The following is a 19161-nucleotide window of genomic DNA, read 5'->3' on the forward strand; positions in this document are numbered from 1 at the left end:
TTTGTCCTTCGTTGTCGCTGCTCCCCCACGGGCTGATTTGGAAGATAAGCTGAGGACCTTTGAGTACCCGTCTCCCAGGCGAGAGTCTGGGCTTCAGGGCTGGGGGCCCGGGCTCCAAGCCGGGTAAACACATCCTGGAGAGGCCGACTCGTGCCCGTTGAGGCGTCCCGGCCTCTGAAGCCTCTGCAGGGGAGGCGGCCACTCGTGTTTGCTGCCCTCTCCGGGGAGAATGGACACGCGTGCTCGGGAAGGCCGTGTACATGCCGAGGGCTCTGCAGACAGGGGAGTGGCTTTGGCAGCCACCTGCCTGGGGCCTGAGCCCCCCGAGGAGAGCACGACAAGCAGCCCCTCCTCCAGCGGTCCACACCGCTGGCCTGACTGCTGTCGCCCCTAAACAAATGGGCCACCGTGGCGTCATGTGCATGTGCCCCGGGGCTCCAAACAGCCTCGTTGGCTGTAGATTTGTGGAGGCTGTGGCTCTGCCACGCCAGAGAAGTGCCAGCGGGTTCCCGAAGGTTCCTCTGCCTCCTCTCCTCCTTGAGGGCCCTCTGTGCGGGTTGAGAGAGGACCGGCCGAGCGGCGTGATGCAGAGCAGAGCTCATGGCCTGCCCCGGGCCGGAGACTCCCAGTGTCACCCAGGTGCACGTCTCATTCAGTGTGCCATCATGGGAATCACTTTTCTGATGTTAATAAAGCACTTTTGGTAAGCAGAGCTCCAAGAGTCAGGACCGTAAATCCGAGAGCAAAGAGAAGAGAGACATCCTGTCGTTTGATAAGATCAAGGAGCAGCGGGAGCGAGAGCGCCAGAGGCAGCGGGAGCGGGAGATTCGCGAGACTGAGAGGCGGCGGTGAGTGGCCGGCAGGCGGGCGGGCTCCCGGGGGCTCCCCGAGGCCGGGGCGGCATTTCCCCAGGTCACAAGCGGCACAGCATGGATGGCGTGTCGGGCTTCAGAGCCCGTTTCTGCCCAGAGAGCATCCTCTGGCTGCAGCCGGCCCCCGGCCCTCTGAGCCAGCCCCTGCGTGTGGCTCTGATGGCCGGTCCCCAGTGTGGAGGCCTCTGTCTTCCCTCCAGACCCTTCTATGGTCATCATTTCCTGGGCTTAGGCGGGTGGTGGCTGTGAGGGCTCTCCCCATGGCAGTGGCGTCCCCACTCCTGGCGCTACTGTGCTAGTGGCCTTCCCAGGTGGCCGCAGCCCCCAGTGCATCCTTGGTCGCCCTCCCTCTCGTCAGGGAGGCTGGGCGGAAGTAGGCAGCCGCTGCCGCTCTCCAGTTCCACCATCACCGGGGCGGCAGAGCCCCCTTGTCATTTCTCCACATGCTGCTGTGACAAACCGCAGCCGCGCAGCGCAGGGTCTGGGGGCTTCATGGAGCTCGAGCGGAGCCCTTGGAGGTGTCCCCAGTGATGCTCCGGCCTCTCTGCCGCAGCCCTGTCCTCTCTGCCTCCACGTGGCCAGCTTTCCCAGCCCCGGTGGCCTTTGCCTATTTTCCTGGGGTTGCCCTGTGCCCACAGCAGCCTTTAGAGTCGCAGCCATCCTTGGCTTTTTTCCTTTTCTCTCCCCAATAATGGGGGTCTGTGTTTTGGTGCCTTTGAGCCCATCCTCCCCACCTGGCCCTGGGGTCTGTCTCCCGCCGCCCTTCCCTCCTGGTTCAGCCCTGGCTGTGCCGTGGGGAGCAAGGGGAAGCCGGGAGGTGGGGTGCCCGGCGATCCAAGCAGCTGGGCGGGAGGGACCGGTCCGCGCCGGAGCACCTGGTCGGGCAGCCAACACCTGAGCCTGCACAGGGACATCAGGTGGCCGCCTGTGTGCCCGCAGGGAGCGCGAGCAGCGCGAGCGGGAGCAGCGGCTGGAGGCGCTGCACGAGCGCAAGGAGAAGGCGCGCCTGCAGCGGGAGCGCCTGCAGCTCGAGTGCCAGCGGCAGCGGCTGGAGCGCGAGCGCCTGGAGCGGGAGCGGCTGGAGCGCGAGCGCATGCGCGTGGAGCGCGAGCGCAGGAAGGAGCAGGAGCGCATCCAGCGCGAGCGCGAGGAGCTGCGGCGGCAGCAGGAGCAGCTGCGCTACGAGCAGGAGCGACGGCCGGCGCTGCGGCGGCCCTACGACGACGGCCGGTGAGGGGGGGCCACCTTTCCTGCGCCCCGGTGGGGAGAGGGGCGCGCGGACGAGGTGCACCGGGGCCCTGGCAGAGCCCGTGGTCGTTTGTGCCCTCGTCCGTGGGGTTGTCTCCATCGGGTGTCTGTGTGCTTCGGTATGGGCCTGTGCTAAGGGCCTGTGGTGCTTCCTCGCGCTGCCCCATGCCTGGCACTGGTTTCTGGGGGAGCAGAGCCACCGTCCAGGAGCTGGTCTGGAGAGCCCAGGCCTGCGCTGGGCCTTGTGTGTCCTTGTAGCGGGAGAGGCAGCGTCGCCGGGTGGGGAAGGAAACTGCCTTCCTGGTGCAAAAGTGGGGGGATTGCTCTCCAGCTCTCTGTGCTGTGTGCCTGACGGTCACTGTCTCCCCACTCCCGGGAGCCTGGTTTGCTGGTGAAAATGGGGAAGGAGGTCATTGGAGGGCGTCCTGAGCTGGGCGGCGTCTCATTCACTGGCCCCCATCTAATCCCCTTTGCTCCTGCAAAAATGCCCCGGGAGGTCCAGGTTCCTGTAGAAGGCGGGAAGGCGGAAGTGTGGCGGCTGGAAGGCCGTTCCAGAAGGGTCAGGTCCTTCCTTTCCCTTGCGTGTGAGCGCGCGCGGGATCAAGGTGTTGGCCGCCTCGTGGTGCAGCAAGCTCCCAGCAGCCCTCCTTTCACCATGGTGGCCGAGCAGACCATGGCGCCTCGGGGCGGTTTGGGGGCTTCTCATCTCTAATCAAAGCCATCGTGATTGAACGTTTTGAGATTAGCCCTGCAGGACGTTTTAGATGATACCAGGCTGGGGGAGAGTTCGCGCCTCCACCCCCTTCCTTTGTTCCCTCGGTTTCTTTCATAAGTGGAATTTGCGTCCTTTTTGTGATAAAACCAGGCGAGAGGATCCCTATTGGCCGGAAGGAAAGCGCCTGGCCGTGGAGGACAGATACCGCCCCGACTTCCCTCGGCCAGACCACCGCTTCCACGACTGCGACCATCGCGACCGCGGCCAGTACCAGGACCACGTGGCCGACAGGTCAGTGCCGCCCGCCGCGGCCGTTCCCCTGAGGCCTGGTCCACTCGTGAGGTTCCTGCTGCGCCATCCCCGCTGCACGTGGGCTTTAGAACCAGGCCCCGAGCAAGGTGCCAAGTCCGTGGTCCCTTCGGCGTCCTCGACTTGTCCTGCAGGAGGTGCCTCCGAGCTCGTTTCACGTGCTGTCCTCGTCACAGATGGCACCGAGGCAGCCTGGGGCAGGTCTCCAGCCTCTTAGGGGTGGCCCAGGCTCTGGGTTTCACAGCGCCCAGGGGTCGCTCCCCGGCCCTTCCTCCTCATCCCCCCGTCCTCCCCCTGCACGGCCCGCTGGAATCACAGAGGCAGCCGTTTCGAGAAGGGGCGTGATTCCTGTGGCTCCCCGAGCCGCCCGGTCCCAGTGCCGCAGACAGAAGTGGCCGGCGACGGTGGGAGAGTTCCTTTAGGCCCGCTTCGTGTTCCGAAGGTCGGAGTGGGCTTTTTCAGCCAGCGCTTTTTGTTTCTCTTCTCCTTTTCTGCCAGTGCCTTTTTTAGTGAGGAGTGGGTCTGATGCCTTGGGAGGGCAGCCCGCGATGTCCAGTCTGAGAATCCTCTGGCTTTCCCGCTGGCCCCCGGGCTGCATATCGCTGAGCCATTTCCTAGTTCATTAGGTCTTCTGGAAGGGTGGGGAGCGGGGGAGGGCGGCTGAGAAGCCGCGCACGTCCTTCATTGCGCTGGAGGTGGTCTGAGGCTCGGTGTTAGTCACGTGCAGTGGGTCGGACCAGAGGTTCGGGACCCTCAGAGGCTGCTTTTGTCGCCAGACCACAGGTGGGAAGCACTGGCTTCAGGGCTGGGTCTGTGCTCCGGAGGCCCCTCTGAGGGATATTAGGCTAGTGAAATCCTTCCTCCCACTCTCGGGACCCAACTTCCCTCCCACCCGCGGGGAGAAGCCTCAGCTGCGAGCCAGCTCTTCTTTCGGAGTACCTTAGCGTCCTTAGGTGGTGACAGTGAGTGTCTGGTGGTGGAGCTCTTGCGTGTCCCGCAGCAGTGTCGTGCGGGGCCATCGCGGCCGCTGGAACGAGATCTTTCCTTTTGTAGGAGGGAAGGTCCGAGGGCAGTGATGGGAGAGCGAGACGGGCAGGTGAGTGAGACCCCGACCGCGGGCCGGGCGCCGCCTCGGGGCAGGGGCGGGGGTGGGCCGTCCGTCTGGCCGGCATAGTGAGCGTGAGTTTCTGGTACGGGGGGCCTGCCCTTGCTTCAGCTCACCCAGTGGGAACTGCCAGGAGCTCTCAGTTGTTGCTTAGCGCTCAGTTAGGGAGTCGTTGAGCCTGGGTTTGGGGGTCCTGGTGGCTGGTGATCTGCAGGCGCCCGTGTGGGGTGCATACGGTGTCGACTCAGAGCGAAGGGCAGTCTGGGCCTCCATGAGAAGGTGGGGCGGCGGCATGGTCGCTTTTTCAAACAGGGCTACGTTTGGGAGAACATTGGAGCGTGCTCTCTCGCTGCCCAGATGTGCTGGGTTCCTGGGTGCAGGGTTGGGTGGCCAGGATGCTGGTCATTCCATCTGTGGTCCTCGTCTCCGGGTGTCGGAGTGAGGGAGCCCCGGCCGCCTCCATAGGGATGCGCAGCGGGGTCTGAAGGCACTGGGCATGTGGGAGGGCCCTCCCGTCATCAGCAAGGACAAGGTGTCTGGTTCTTTGGGGAAACTGCTAAGTGACTCTTGGCGGACCCTTCAGCAGGGTCACCGAGCTCCAAGAAGCACAGGGCCGAGGGGGCTTCCCGGGTGCTCGGTGTGGCGCCAGCGATGATGCTGGGGGGCGCAGGGAGTTGTTGAGCAGGAGGAATCAGCAAGCAAGGGCTGTGCAGGACCTCCTGTGATGTCAGGGTCATAGCGAGCCTCAGGCAGCGCCGGGTCAGAGGGGCCTGGGCAGGCGGGTGCTCCTCGAGTCCTCACACCTGGGTCTGCGGGTTGACGGGCCGTCTGGGGTGACGAGGTGGAGTCGCCCCTCTCGTGCCTTCCAGCACTACGACGACCGCCACGGTGGACCCCCAGAGCGCCATGGCCGGGACTCCCGAGATGGCTGGGGCGGCTACGGCTCTGACAAGAGGATGAGCGAGGCCCGGGGGCTGCCGCCACCACCCAGGTGAGGGAGCGGGCTCCCCACTGCGCCCTCCGCCCCGGGCCCCAGACTGGCCCCAGCTGCGAGGAGAAGCCCCTCCCCCGCTTGCCCTCGGGCCTTTCGGGGCCGGGTCACAGCACAAGCTTCCGCAGCATTTCTGGGGGTGTCCAGGGGTTGAGCGGGGCTGGGGCGCCCGCTGGTGGACGTAGTCGTCCTGCCCGAACGGCCTCCTGAGCACGCGAGCCTTTCCTGTCGTCTGGTCCGTCCTGCCTTAGCCAGCTGTGGGGACTTACACGGCCGCACTGCTGCTCAGACGGAAGCGCCCTGAGCGGCTGTCGCCCGACGGCGGCCGGTGCAGGCGTCCGGGCTCACTGTCTGGGGCTGTATAGCGTCGCCCTCACAGCTAGGTGCGGGCTCTGCTGGGGCCCTTGTCCTGGGCCTGGACCGCCACCGGGGCCACTGGTGCCCGTGCGCTGGACCCATGTTTGGGTTTCAATGTCCCAGAGTTTCTCTCTGAAGCTTTTCTTAAACAGCCTTTTCAACAAATAATTTACATGCTACACGGTTCACCCGTTTAAAGCGTGTAATTTGCTGCTTTTAGCGTGTTCACAGTGTTGTGCGTCCATCACTATGATCAATTTTAGAACATTCCGTCCCCCCACAAGAAGCCTCGTCCCCATCAGCAGTACCCCCAACCCCCCCAGGCCCTGCACCCACGAACCTGCTCTCTGTCTGTGGATCGGCCTGTTCTGGACGTTTCCTGTCCATGGGGTCACACGCCGTGTGTCCTTCTGTGTCTGCTTCTCTCCCTGAGCGTTGTGTGTAGGTCCGTCCACGTGCGGCTGTGTCAGGGCCTCGCTCCTCTTCACGGCCGCACCGTGCGCCCGCGTGTGGGGGACACGTGTGTGGCTTCTCCCCTAGCTGGTGGACACTGGGCTGCTTCCACTTTGGGGCTGTTACAGAATGAAGCTGCCGTGGACACTCGTGTACAGGCTGCATGTGAACGTGGTTCCCATTCTCCTCGGAGGGGGGGTCCCTGGAGCGGCACGGCTGGGTCGGGTGGTCCCTGTGTGTTTAGCCCTTTGAGGACCCGCCAGGCCTGAGGCCCCTGTCTCCCCCCGTCCCCACCAACATGTGTTCCTGTTCGTCTGTCGGATTCTGGCGTCCTGGCAGGGTGAGGTGGGGTCTCACGCACGCGCTGTGATGGCAGCTGTGCCAAACACCGTCCCGTGTGCTCCCTGGCCACGTGTGTCCTTGAGGACGGGTCTGTTCCCCTCCTCCGCCCACGTCGCTCAGACGCCCCTGACGCGGGCGTGATGAGCCAGCCCGCGGCCGCAGTCGAGGTGCGTGGGGACAGCCGCATGTCTGCCTTCTGTTTCGTAAAGGGGCGGACGGGACTGGACGGAGCACGGTCAGAGGCTGGACGAGCATCCGGAGCGCACCTGGCCGGGCGCGGTGGACGCGGGCACGGCGGGCCGGGAGCACGCGCGGTGGCAAGGTAGGGTTGGCCGCTGCAGCGGGTGCCTCCGGGGGTGGCCCCAGGCTACCCGGAGGGCGAGCTGGCAGGCTCTCTCTTCTCCTGCAGGTGGCGAGCGGGGCCTGTCGGGGCCCTCGGGGCCGGGGCACATGGCCAGCCGGGGCGGGATGTCTGGGTAAGGAGTGCTGTCCGCGGTCCAGTTGACTGTCCCTGCTCCCCGTCCTCTCCCTCTTTTGCGTGTTCGAGCAGCTTGTGTGGTTGGGTGTTTTGAACACAAATTCCACAGCAGCTCTTGGCAGCTGGCACAAGTGGCTGTCCTCGGTTACCCCAGTGGGGCCGCGATTCTGCTCTGTCGCACGCGGACAAAGGCGCTGGCCGGGGACGCGCCCGCGAGGACAAGGCCGGGCGGGCCGCGGGGACAAACGTGCGCCTTTGTTGCAGGCGCGGCGGCTTTGCACAGGGCGGGCACTCGCAGGCTCACGCGCTGCCCGGGGGTGCCCTGGAAGGCGGAGGACTGCCCGGCCAGGACCGCGGCAGCCGCGTCCCCCACCCGCACCCCCACTTCGCCCGCCGCTACTGACCGACGCGCTGCGGCTCCCGCCAGCGTCCCTCGAATGCGGGGACCCTTTTAAGAAGCAAAACCAGGTCCTGCCCCTCTGTTGTAGCGCAATTCAATGTGAAGTCACTTTTTTTTAAATAAACGTGTTCTTGTTCTGCCGTTTCTAAGACAAGGTTTCCGTTACTGAGGCATTCCATTTTCCATGAATAAAGTTTACGGTTCGCACCCGCGTGTGTCCGCTCATTGCAGAGCGGGCGTGGTCCCGCCGCTCGAGGCGTCCGTGCCCCGTCTCAGATGAGGAGCCAGGTGCCGGGCGCGTCGTCCACCCGGGGTCCCAGAGCTCGTGGGTGGCAGCGCGGGGCTGGCATTAGGAAGCCCTCGTTGAGCGAGGCTGTGCGTCCCGTGGGGGCTCCCCGTGCAGGGGCCTGGGGGGCTCCGGCTTGGTGTGCGGTTCGGGGCTCCGACTGAGGGGCAGGGATGGGGTGGCCCTTCCTTGGCCCCCAATCCACCCATTTTCCAGGAGTGCAGGCTCGTGGGCAGTGTCCTCACTGGTGATTATGAGCCATTCCAGTTCTCTCCGTCAGAGACAGCCGCTAGGGCCTTGGCTGGTCCCAGGGACGCTTCCTGAGCCCGCCGTCCCTGCCCCAGGGTGACAGCCGCCACCACAGCGGGCGCGTCTCTCCCTCCCCGGGGGGGTGACTGCAGACCCGGGGGGCCGGGGACAGAGGGCGAGCTGGCTTCCCCGAGTCGAGTCACGGTGCTGCTCCAGCATGGTACGAGTTAATCCTCCGTGCCGCCTGCCGGGAACCTCGATTCCCTCCCCTCCGAAAGTAGGACAGCCACCCCACCGGCCGAACAATCGGCGGAGCGTCTGCGCTCCCGCTGGGGCGTTTAGCTGTAAAAGGGCCATGTGACAATCGGGCCCAGCTGGTGGCTGGAGCCGGGGCATGAAAGGCAGGGCGGCCGGCCTCTGAATGGCCGCCAAGAAGCACCTCGCAAGCCACCCCTGTGTGGGGCCTCTGGAGTCCTCGTCCACTGACAGGGTGACAGGACGCCGGCTCCACGTTGCCCCCGGGGCCTCTGCAAGCTGGAGGCTGGACCGGGACCCAGATCTTCCCTGTCGGGCGATGCAAGCCAGACCTGCCTGGGGCTGTGCACGGACCAGCGTCCCATCCGCACGTCCGCTGTCTGTGAGGACCCGGGTCCCCTCAGGTCAGGGCCCGCCCTCACGGCCTCATTGGCATCCGATGACCTCTGTCAAGGCCTCGGCACCGAAAACAGTCCCATTCTGACGTCCCGGGGCCCGGACTCCAACACAGGAATTTGGGGGGACACAAGAGCACTGTCCGCTTTCCCTACAGACAGATTCTTCCTGGGAATTGCTCCTCGGTTAGTCTGGAACCGTTTCTGTGCACAGCTCCGGAGCGCCGGATCCACATGCCTGCCCAGCTGCTGTCGCAGTGTCACAGGTCGGAGCCGGCTGCACAGGCTGAGCGCCTCGCCGTGTTCGGGCTGCCGCCGGGCTGGGCGCGAGCGCCCACAGGCCTGAGGAGTATTGGCAGATGCCCTCTTCTTTGGGCTTCTCTTTGTGTCTGATCTGGCAGTCATTGTGTTGCTTGGTGGTGGTTATTTTTTAATTGAGTAGTTATGTGATACTGATTTTTATTTCAGAACAGAAAAGGGAGGTAGAATGAAACATTCGTTCTAGAAGGGGCTGCCGGGGGAGACAGGCTGTCTCCACCTTTTGGCTCGTGTGAAGGATGCTGCCATGGAGACGGGCGTGCGTGTTTTCGTTGGCACACCTGTTTGCCATTCTCCGGGGCGGGCACCTCTGAGTGGAATTCCCAAGTCATAAGGTGATTGTAGGTCTGACTTTTGAGGAACTGCCAGACCCTTCTCCACGGCAGCTGCACCGTTTGCATCCCCACCAGCCATGGGCAAGGCTCCAGTGTCTGCCCCTCCTCACCGATACTGGGTATTTTCTGTTTTTTGTTAATAATAGTCATCCTAGTATGTAGTGGTGTGGAGAACTACAATGTGTTCTATCTAGAAACTGGAATATTACGCAGCCATGAAAAGGAAGGAGATCCTGACACCTGCTCCCGCGTGGAGGGACCTGGAGGACGTGATGCTCAGTGACGTGAGCCAGACACAGAAGGACACACACTGTGTGGTCCACTCACAGGAGGTCCCCAGAGGAGCCACATCCACAGAGACAGAAAGTGGATGGGGGCCAGGGGCTGGGAGAGTGGTGGGGAGTCAGTGTGTCATGGGGACAGAGCTTCCGTTTGGGGAGATGGAAAGTTCTGGAGACGGATGGAGGGGGTGGTGGCACAACCGTGTGAATGTGCTTGATGCTGCTGAGCTGTGCCCTTAAAATGGTGAAGATGGTAAGTTTTACGTTACATGTATTTTACCACAATAAAAAAAATGTTAAAGTTGGGGTAGGAGCTGCTGGGTGTCGGGAGTGGGGGCCGCTGGGGAAGACACGGGCGGGCGGGCGGGCTCAGAGCCAGACGCCGGGACCCAGCCTCCCCACCAGCCCACGGGGAGTCCATCGTTCCTCGCTGCCTTGGCCTCCTTAACTGGAGGCAGCGGATCATAATAGCGTTTACCATCGAGGGCCTTTGCGGAGATTAAATTAGTTATATAACGTAAAAAGCTCATGCTTGCTCCTGGCATACAGTAAGAGCTTCATAAATGCTGACCGATCCCGAGAGGCCTACAGGAATAGGGCCCGGGGCGCCCATGCTTTACGGGGGACCCGCAGAATGTCTTGGGGCCTGGAGAGGAGGAGGGAAGAAGTGAGCGGCTCCAAAAATACTATGAGAACACACAAAATCAGAATTAATACCTTATCAAACATTTCCACATCTACGAAAACGTGTCAGCTTCATCCATTGCTCCATTTTGTGATCATAAAGATTTCATTATGTTTCACGACAGCTCCTAGGTTCAATGTTTTCCCTTTGCAGGAATTCCCAAGCCTGCGCCATGATTGCCAGTCTCAAATTGCATGCGTCGCTCTAGTCAAAGAATTTCCGACGCCACATAACAAAAAGGCCTTTGGAGGCTTTTTTTTCCCCTCCAAATACAGCCACGGGATGGGCTGTCACCTGCCAGGTGGGCACACATCTCAGCTCCACCTCCTCCATCTGCTGTGTGTCCTGGGCAAAGTGACTTACCCTCTCTGGAGTCCTGAGCTTTCTCAAATGGGCGCGAGGCCTCCGTCCCAGGTCTCGGGCACGGTGACTTCCTCCTCTCCCGGGAGCGCCGTCCTCATTTTAGGATCCGACACCTGCAGGATAACGGGGTTTTTTCCTGTGGCCGCCGTACCAAATTAACGCAATCTCCGTGGCTTAAAACCACACCACTTACCTCCCAGTTCTGGAGGCCAGACGTCCTAAGACGCGAGGTGTCTGCAGGGCTGGCTCCTTCTGGAGGCGCCAGGGGAGGAATCCGACGCCCTGCCCTTTCCAGCGCTTCTAGAAGCTTCTAGAAGTGCCCACGCTCCTTGTCTCCTGGCCCCTTCCTCCATCTGCAGAGCCAGCCGTGTGGCATCCTTCTGATCCTTTTCCCATAGTCCCATCTCCCCTGACCCTGGTCCGGAAGGGTCTCTGATTTGAAGCATCTGTGTGGGGAGGGGCAGTATGTTGCCCATCACACGGGGTGTGACAAACTCTGCGCTGAGGGTCGCAGACGTGAACGCTGGTCGAGGAAGTGAGACGTACACAGTCCCTGTGGCCGGTGACCGCTTTATACCGGGACACAAAGACGTCACAAAACACCCCCAAACCCAGATGTGCCCATCACAGCTGCCCTGGGAGCCAGAGTCCGTTCCCAGGAAGATCACACAGAGCTGATGGCCCAGAGCCCCAGAGAGCCCGGGACTCACCCACACGCTCCTTCTCGGCCACCCCAGGACGCAGGAGCCACATGCTGAGGTCACACAGTGGTAAAGCGACAATTGCTTCGGGCACCAACGAGCAGGCTGGACTCAAAGACGACCGTCTACGTTATTTCGCGTGTCTAACCATTAAGGATAACGTCCTATGTCCCTACTGCTGTCTGGGGTGGACTGGGCTGGAAGCCGCTTCCAGCTGGTGCTGGGGCCCCCAAATCTCCCCCGAGAGGCCGGCCCCCAGGGGCAGCCGGATGGCCCATGGGCTGTTGCGTTTTTCCTGCACATCCTCAGATCCACTTCGGGCACCTGGGTTTGCCTCCGGCTGCAAATATGACACCAGGGGGGCCACGTTCTGCTCCAGCGGAAAGTGCTTGGGGCCCGAGAGGCCTCCCCGGCCCCTCTCCCTCCTGCCTCGTCCCTGTGACAGCCTCCTGTCCCACAGCACGTCCTCCGCACCTTCCCCTAGAAGCTTCGTGAATGTCTTGTTCTCAGCTGTCCCCACCGTCCATGCAGGGGAAGCACTAGGGCCGGGCAGGGGGAGGGGAGAGAGTGGCAGGCAGGGCGAGCCGGCTTGGGAAGGGCTGGTCTGAACAATTCCAGCAGGGTCTGCGGCTGGCCCTGGTTCGCAAAGCGTCCAAACCCAGAAAATATAGACATAGTTAACACATCTGGAACGTAGCAGACACGTGGTAAATGCTGATCGGATCCCTGGAGAGGAGAAAGAAAGCACATCTTAATCCTGTATTTTCAAGTTTTCACAAGACTTCATCCCCCATTAGGCCTATGGGGTCTTTCGAGGCCCTGCTAGAAAATTCTCCTAGTTCAGAGCGTCTCATGGGGCCACCAGATCCTTGCGTCCTGTGGCGTCTTTGGGAAACATCAGGTGGCAGACAGTCCTTTTGAGATTGAGGGGGACGTTTGGACGCGTGCAGTAGTAAGGCTGCCGTTCCTGAGAGAGGATCAAAGAACACCTCCAGCCAGAGTTCCCTGGGGGTGCGGGGAGGTGCTTATTAAAAATGCAGCTTCCCAGGCCACAGTTCAGGCCTGCTGATCTGATTGAGGCCCTGCCTCCAGCCTCTCTTGCCATCCTGACAGTTGTCAAGTGCCGGGCGGACCCCTGGGTGTGGATGTTCACAGTGGCCTCCACGAGTCAGGGCACTTCCTAGAGACCAAGCCCGGTGGGAGGGGCCGCGTCCCAGTCTGCCCTTCGCCCCCTGGGTGACTTTGAGCCAGTTCCCCTGACCCCCGAGTCTTCCCATCAGGAAACGGGCAGGCGATTTCTGGGGATGCCACGCGTGGATGCCTTTAAAATGCTTTCCACGGCGCGCAGCATACAGTCGGCACTTAGCAAATGTCTGGGCTTGCCGTTCATCCTTCCAGAAGAGCCAGGTCCAAGCCAGGCCTCCCGCCTCCTGGCCAGAAACCCCTGCCCCCAGGGATTCAGCAGCGACTGGAAGCTCTGATGTCACCTGAGTGGTTCTGGCGAGGGGCCCCGACCCGCTGGGGGTCAAGGGCCGCCAGCCACTGACGGTGTCTCGCAGCTTCTCCGGGCCCCGCCGTCGTCCCCAGCCCGTGCCAACCGGCTGTGAAGCGGCCCGGGCGCCCCACATACCCAGCCACGGGAACCTCACCGGGGGACCCGCAGGGTGGCTCGTAAAAGGCACTGAAGCTTCCCGCGTAGACGCCGCCCACCACGGCCGCTAAATATTTACAGACTCAGCTGAAACGAGCCTCAGGGGGTCGGTTTCACCAGCGGCCCAGAAAATGTCCCCTCGCCCCCACCCCCGTCCCTGGGAAAATAGGGCGCAGAGTGGAAGGAAGTCCACTTGGCCACCTCCCCTACGCCCCCGACCCCAGCCAGGCAGATGGGAGATGGGGCTCGAGCATGCCTCTGAGCCCTTTCTCCAGCGCATCCTCCCAGCCGGCACTTCCTGGGCGCTGGCCGCCGTGCCAGGGTCACAGCTATGACCATGACCAAGACAGACCTGCTCTCCGGGGGCTCAGCGGATGGTTTCAAGCCGGGGGTGGAGCGAGGCTGACTTCCTGGAGGAGGTGGCTGGAAGGGCATCCCGGGAGAGGGAACAGAGTGCGCAGGAGCCCCCAGGAAGGACAGGGTGGCGCACCTTGGAGGAACTGGCAACGGGAGCAAATGGGAGTGGGTGAGACTTGGGGTCAGACTGGCTTCGGAGCCCGGGGCCGGGGGCCATGGTGGGTTTTCAGTGGTTAAGAGAAGGAGGTAGGGCCAGCCCGGTGGCGAAGCAGTTAAGTGCACACGTTCCGCTTTGGTGGTCCGGGGTTCACTGGTTCGGATCCCGGGTGTGGACATGGCACTGCTTGGCAAAAGCCATGCTGTGGTAGGCGTCCCACATATAAAGTAGAGGAAGATGAGCACGGATGTGAGCTCAGGGCCAGTCTTCCTCAGCAGAAAAAAAAAAAAAGGATTGGCAGCAGATGTTAGCTCAGGGCTAATCTTCCTCACAAAAAAAAAAAGAAAAAGAAGAGGAGGTGCCTGCCCTCTTAGAGGGTGACCATGGCAGTCTCTCTCTGGGCCCTTCCTTGCTTAGGGGTCGGGATCCCCACTGTCCCTGAGCCCCCTCCCCCGCAGCCCTGGGGGTGGGGCAAGCCCAGGTGGCCTCAGGGACCAGACACAGCGCGGCGGCCGCGTGCTCCTCCGGGCCGGGGTCCCCTCCCGGAAGACCAGAACAGAGGAGGTCATCACGCGTCCGGGACCGAGTCACGGCGGGCGGCCCGGTGGTGGCGGGAATGCCAAGACGCCCTGGGGGGACCAGGCACGGGGGGTGCAGCCAATAGGAGGGGCGGACAGGGAGGGGTCTCTGGAGGCGGCGTCTCACTTCCGGGAGAGGCCGGGACTCAGCAGGTGACGGGGGGAGAGACAGAGACGCAGAGACACCCAGAGACCCGCAGGGACGCCGAGCCGAGGCCCTGTGGCCGCCGGGTGGCGCCCGAGAGCCGTGCCCTGCGCCTCCCGCCTCCCGCGTCCCTTTCTCTCCGCCCCCGGTTCCCCCATCGGTCCGCCACGCCCGAGCGGGAGGCCCGGGGCCCAGGGAGGAGGGGCAGACGGAGGCGGAGCGGGGTCCGGAGCCTCCTCGCCCGGAGACCGAAACCTCGGGGGGTGTGTCCGCGTGTCTGCGCTGTTTAGAAACGGGCGCTCCTGCGTTTGTCTTGGTGGTGTGTTCACGGGCGTCCCTGCGGATCGTGTCTCCACGCCCCCAGAAACCCGCCAGTGCCGTCTCCGCTCGCGGCTGAGTCACCCAAAGAGCACGAGAACCGAAACATTTAGGGAACGCTTCCAGGTGCCCCAGGAAATACTCCCCGGAGAGACAAGGACGGGTGTTCGTGTTGCTGACTGAGCAAGACGTAGGTTCTACTAAACCTGAGTACCTACGACGTGCCAGGCCCCGGCTGGGGCGGGGGTGTTGCTTTCCTGCTGTGGACTCAGTTTCCTCAGCTGTAAAATGGGGCTCATGTTAGCACCGACCCCACAGCAATGCTAAGTGATTAAGTGAGCTGAGTTTTATAAAGCTCTTCAAACACGGCCGGGCCCAGTCTAAGGACTCAGGAAGGGTCAGAAATCATCTCATTTAATCCTTTTCAGTGCGAGCACCTCCGTTGCCCCAGGGGCCAGCGGGAGCCCCCCAGAATTGTCCTCTCCCCACTAGGGAGTTGAAGGATGCCTTGAAGACCTCAGTAGGTCACAAAATCTTCCCCTTTGGTCTGGCTCAGTGGTTCTCGAACCTCTACGTACAGAAAAACAAGTATATTCGATCAGGCCGGGTGTTTAAATCAGAGCCCGATGCTGTTCCAGGCACCAGGGACTCAGCAGCGAACAAGACAAGAACCCCTGCCCTGGGGAGCTTCTATTCTAGTGGGGAGAGCCTAATAAAGAAAGCTGACTTGTCACTCCACAAAGGCGTGTCATTACAATTAGTTATCACCCATCGATGCTGTCCAGACACTTTGCCATTTTCCCTTCTAGAAAGATGGTCCCAACTTAAACCATCAAGAGAGGCGAGCGCCCATTTTCTTGCACCCTCGCCAAATGTGGGATTCGCAGAAATCGATGTCAAAGATTAGAGCAGAGATTCTGGGGTGGTGAGACTTTTTCACATGAGTCTTTCTTTTACAATTTACTGCTTGTGTCTTTAGTGTGTCCAAAGTGGCCTCCATGTTCTTGGCATGTCTCTCTGTTCTTATTTATTTCTAACAACTCTTTACATAGGAAGGATGCCACTTTGGAAGCTCTTGGTGGCAAATAGCCTTTGTTTCTAATATAACTAAACTGCAATGACAAAATTCACCCATAGGGACCACGAGGAACCCCAACGTGCCGGACCTCCTAGCCACGAATTCCTTATGAAATGTCACTGGAGGGAGACAGACGGGTTCAGAAAGTAACAGCGATGAAGATCACACTCCGAACTGAGACAGGCCTTTCTCAATGAAGGATCCAGCTTCTTAATATGGAAACACTCGATTCCCCAATTCTTGTTTTTTTTTTTTCAAAACTATCACTCGGGCCTAAGAAAGCAGGTCCAGCCCCGGGGCCGATCCCAGGGGACAAGTCTAGACGAGAAACCTCGATTCCAGAATCCGATGCCCAGTTTCGTGCATATGTCCCCGGTGGGGCCAAGGCGCCATCACGCCCAGCCTGCCTCCCCATCTGCCCGCAGCGTGGGTGGGACGCGCTTCCACCAACCTTCCCCGACATTCCTTCTCCCCTCACACGGCCAGAAGGGATGTATGTTGATCGCCTCTCTGATTCTAGAATGTTCCGGAAGGGGGTGACTATTCCGAGGGTCTAGAACGTGGGGCGTTCCAAGACGCGGGGCATCCACAATTTCCCTGAGCCCCCCGCTCGGAGCCTCTCAGCTGGCAGGACTCAGGGCTTCTCCGGGCTTGTCACCATCCGCCCCGGCCTGCCGTAATTGCCGGTGACAGATAATGCCGGGTCTCCAAGCAGAAACTGCGGGCCCTCTAATCTGCTGGCGTGGGCACAGGGCCCGCTGCCCGCGGCCACCTGGCCGTCCCTGACGCCGCACGAGAAAACCCCAATTAATTGGAACTGGCACCGGCCGGCCCGGGCTCCATATGTCACAGCCGCACGTCCCCGGCTTCGCTGACCTGTCCTGCTGGTCACCTGAGAAGGGAGCCCTGAGACTTCTGGGGCTGTGGCGCCCGGTTCTGTGGGTAGAGCCGGCCCGCCCACCTTCCCCGGAGAGTGTCCACAGCAGCCCGCATCTCCCCGCCTGGGCCTCAGTTTCCCTCCTTGTTCCAGGAGCTCAGCCTCGGCGTTTGCTGTGGGGCCCACGGAAGCTGCCCAGCGCGTGTTGCTCTAAGCCGCCCTTGGGCACGTGGCTCGAGGCCCAGGAGGGACACAGCTGGCCGACGGGCTCGATAGCTGTCATCTGAGACGCCGCCGTTTCAGACGATCACTCTTTTCCCCAAACCACGGCCCCATGCGGATGATCAAACTTTGACCTCATTAGCAAGCTGATGGATTTCAGGAAAAATGGGATTTGGGGGTAGGTTTTTTGTATAGGTAGCTTAGCGTGACTGGCAACGAGCTCCCTTTCACGTACTTAAAGGAAGCATTTGTGTGTCCTTGTCGAAAACTGTTCACAACTTTGTGCTCAGGTTGTTGCTTCTTATTGATTTCTGGGAGCTTTTTACATATGCAGGCCATCAGCCTTTCATCTATCATGTCTTGGAAAAGTGACTTTGTCCATTGACCTTCTAGTCTTTGTGTGTGTGTGTGTGTGCGTGCATCCACGCAGGAGTTTTATATTTGTGTGTAGTCAGTTATTAGTCTTTTAATTAAAGGCTTCAGGGTTAATGTCATGTTTCAATGCACTGGCCTTATTATTATTTTTAACTTCCATGTTTTCTTTCAGCAATTTTATAGTTTCTCTCTTTTTGTTTTTCTTTTTTGCTGGGGGTGGAGATCCACCTGGAATTTCCTTTGCCTTCAGCTGCCTTGAAAATCTTGTCTGAAATCTGGCGATTGCAAAAGAAGCTGCTGCGTCCGTGGACGAGAGCACGATCGCTGGCGCCAGGGTGCTGGCTCCCATCCCGGCTCTGCCCCTTTCCCCTGTGCATCCTCGGGGAAGTCGCTTACCCTCTCTGTGCCTCGGTTTACTTGTCTGTAAAATGGGAGCTAGGAAGGTCATGTGGGAATTCAGGGAAGCTTTCTCTTTTTGAAATCAAGCGCCCAGAAGACCATCTGGCACCGGGCGGCTGCCTTTTCTGCAGCTCTTTTTGTTCTAATTTGCTTTTCTTGGAGGAATCGAATTGTACTTCTTCGTGAATATTCTCCCAGTAGAGCCAGTTAGGGAGGGATGATGCTGTGGGAACATTTCTTTTTGTTTTTCTTTTTTTTTTTTGGCCAGGAAGACTGGCCCTGAGCTAACATCTGTGCCCATCTTCCTCTATTTTATGTGGGTCGCCACCACAGCATGGCTGACAAGTGGTTTAGGTCCGCGCCCGGGATCCGAACTGGCGAACCCAGGCCGCTGAGGCGGAGTGCACAAACTTAACCACTATGCCACGGGGCCGGCCCCTGTGGGAACATTTCTAATTGCTTTGTGCACATCGATTTAAACCTCGTAACAACCGCACTGGATCAATGGGGACATTGAGGCCCAGGGACATTATCTTTCTGAGGAACTTCCAAGGAGCAGAGGCAGGATTAGAGGCTGGCAGGACCTAAGAAAGGAGTCGTAAGGATCGGGGAGGGGAGGGCAGCACAGACTTGGGCTGGGCCCTCCCCTGCTCACAAGCCTCCCGTGGCTCCCGCTGGCCACAGCCTTCACTCCCGCTCCTCCCCGCCAGGCACACACTGAACTACACAGCTGGTGACCACAGGCAGGGGCCTCCTTGGTAGGAATGTTGAACTCCTACTCATGTGCCAACACCCTAGCTGCAATGCCCACCCCTCCGGGAAGCCATCCCCACCTACGGGCCTTCTCCAGCCTGGGGCCTCTCCTGCTACTCAAGCCCTGGCCACCCCGGGCTGGGAACGTCTGTGACAGGTGCTGTGCCCCCCACTCTGTTCTGGGAGACCCTTGAGGACAGGGCCCTGGGGGCATTTCTGGGTGGCCCAGCACTGCCCAGCCAGGCTCAGACGCAGAGTCGGTGCTTGTTGAACGAGTCTGAAGGAAAGAAGGGGAAAAAAATGAGTGAGTGACGAATATACGCCTGTCACTTCCGTCCGCCCGCAGCCCTGCAGGCGCCCCCTCCCTCGGGGGAGAAGCAGAATCCTCCCCGCCGACCCCAGGCCCTGCTCAGCCTGCCCCGTCCCCTCCTCCCTGCGCATCCGGGGCCTCCTAGCCTTTGCTCTAACCCTCCAGGCGCCATCCTGCCCCAGGCCCTTTGCACCGGCTGTGGGCTGTTCCCTCCGCGGCCGGCGCGCTCCTCCTCCTCCTCCTCCTCCTCCTCCTCCTCCTCCTCGAGAACCCGGTTCCCACGCCGCCGCCGCCTCCTCGGCGAGCCCGCCCCTCGGCCTCTTTTTTTGCTCTCCGTCCAAACAGCCCGCCCCGCCCGTCGCCGGCCCTGAGCGCACGCCCCTCGCGTCCGCCTGGCCGGCTGCAGGCCGCGTGTGCTCCGGGCGCCTCCCCTGCGCGCCGGGCGGGCGGGCGGGCGGGGCGCGGGGCGCAGGGATGGAGGGGCTGCGGCGGGGCCTGTGGCGCTGGAAGCGCTTCCACATCAAGGTGCACCTGGCGGACGAGGCGCTGCTGCTGCCGCTCACCGTGCGCCCGCGCGACACGCTCAGCGACCTGCGCGCCCAGCTCGTGGGCCGGGGCGTGTGCTCCTGGCGCCGCGCCTTCTACTACAACGCCCGCCGCCTGGACGACCACCAGACGGTGCACGACGCGCGCCTGCAGGACGGCGCGGTGCTGCTGCTCGTGCGCGAGCCCAGGTGCCGGGGTCGGGGTCGGGGGTCAGGGCGGGGGCGCGGAGGCCCGGGGGTCGGGGATGGGGTCAGGGC

General features: G+C 61.6%; 2 protein-coding genes across 4 annotated transcripts in view; both read left to right on the forward strand.

Annotated features, from left to right (window-relative positions):
* SAFB2 (scaffold attachment factor B2) overlaps window positions 1-7477 on the forward strand; it is a 29946-nt gene extending 22469 nt beyond the window's left edge. Inside the window, exons 14-21 of one of the 2 annotated variants that reach the window (XM_046685638.1) lie at window positions 712-848; window positions 1812-2102; window positions 2986-3126; window positions 4198-4240; window positions 5119-5240; window positions 6602-6714; window positions 6802-6868; window positions 7135-7477. In XM_046685638.1, coding sequence (XP_046541594.1) covers window positions 712-848; window positions 1812-2102; window positions 2986-3126; window positions 4198-4240; window positions 5119-5240; window positions 6602-6714; window positions 6802-6868; window positions 7135-7273 — 1053 coding nt within the window. In that variant the 3' untranslated portion in view covers window positions 7274-7477. Of the gene's footprint in view, window positions 1-711; window positions 849-1811; window positions 2103-2985; window positions 3127-4197; window positions 4241-5090; window positions 5241-6601; window positions 6715-6801; window positions 6869-7134 lie in introns of those variants that run through there. The other variant, XM_046685639.1, reaches the window with a different exon arrangement.
* Window positions 7478-18832: 11355 nt separating this feature from the next.
* Window positions 18833-19161, forward strand: part of TINCR (TINCR ubiquitin domain containing) — a 9170-nt gene continuing 8841 nt past the window's right edge. For both annotated transcript variants that reach the window (XM_046638104.1, XM_046638105.1), the window contains exon 1: window positions 18833-19092. In XM_046638104.1, the coding sequence (XP_046494060.1) occupies window positions 18833-19092 (260 nt within the window). The remainder of the gene's footprint in view (window positions 19093-19161) is intronic.

Source organism: Equus quagga, chromosome 14, assembly GCF_021613505.1.
Source record: "Equus quagga isolate Etosha38 chromosome 14, UCLA_HA_Equagga_1.0, whole genome shotgun sequence".
NCBI lineage: Eukaryota > Metazoa > Chordata > Mammalia > Perissodactyla > Equidae > Equus > Equus quagga.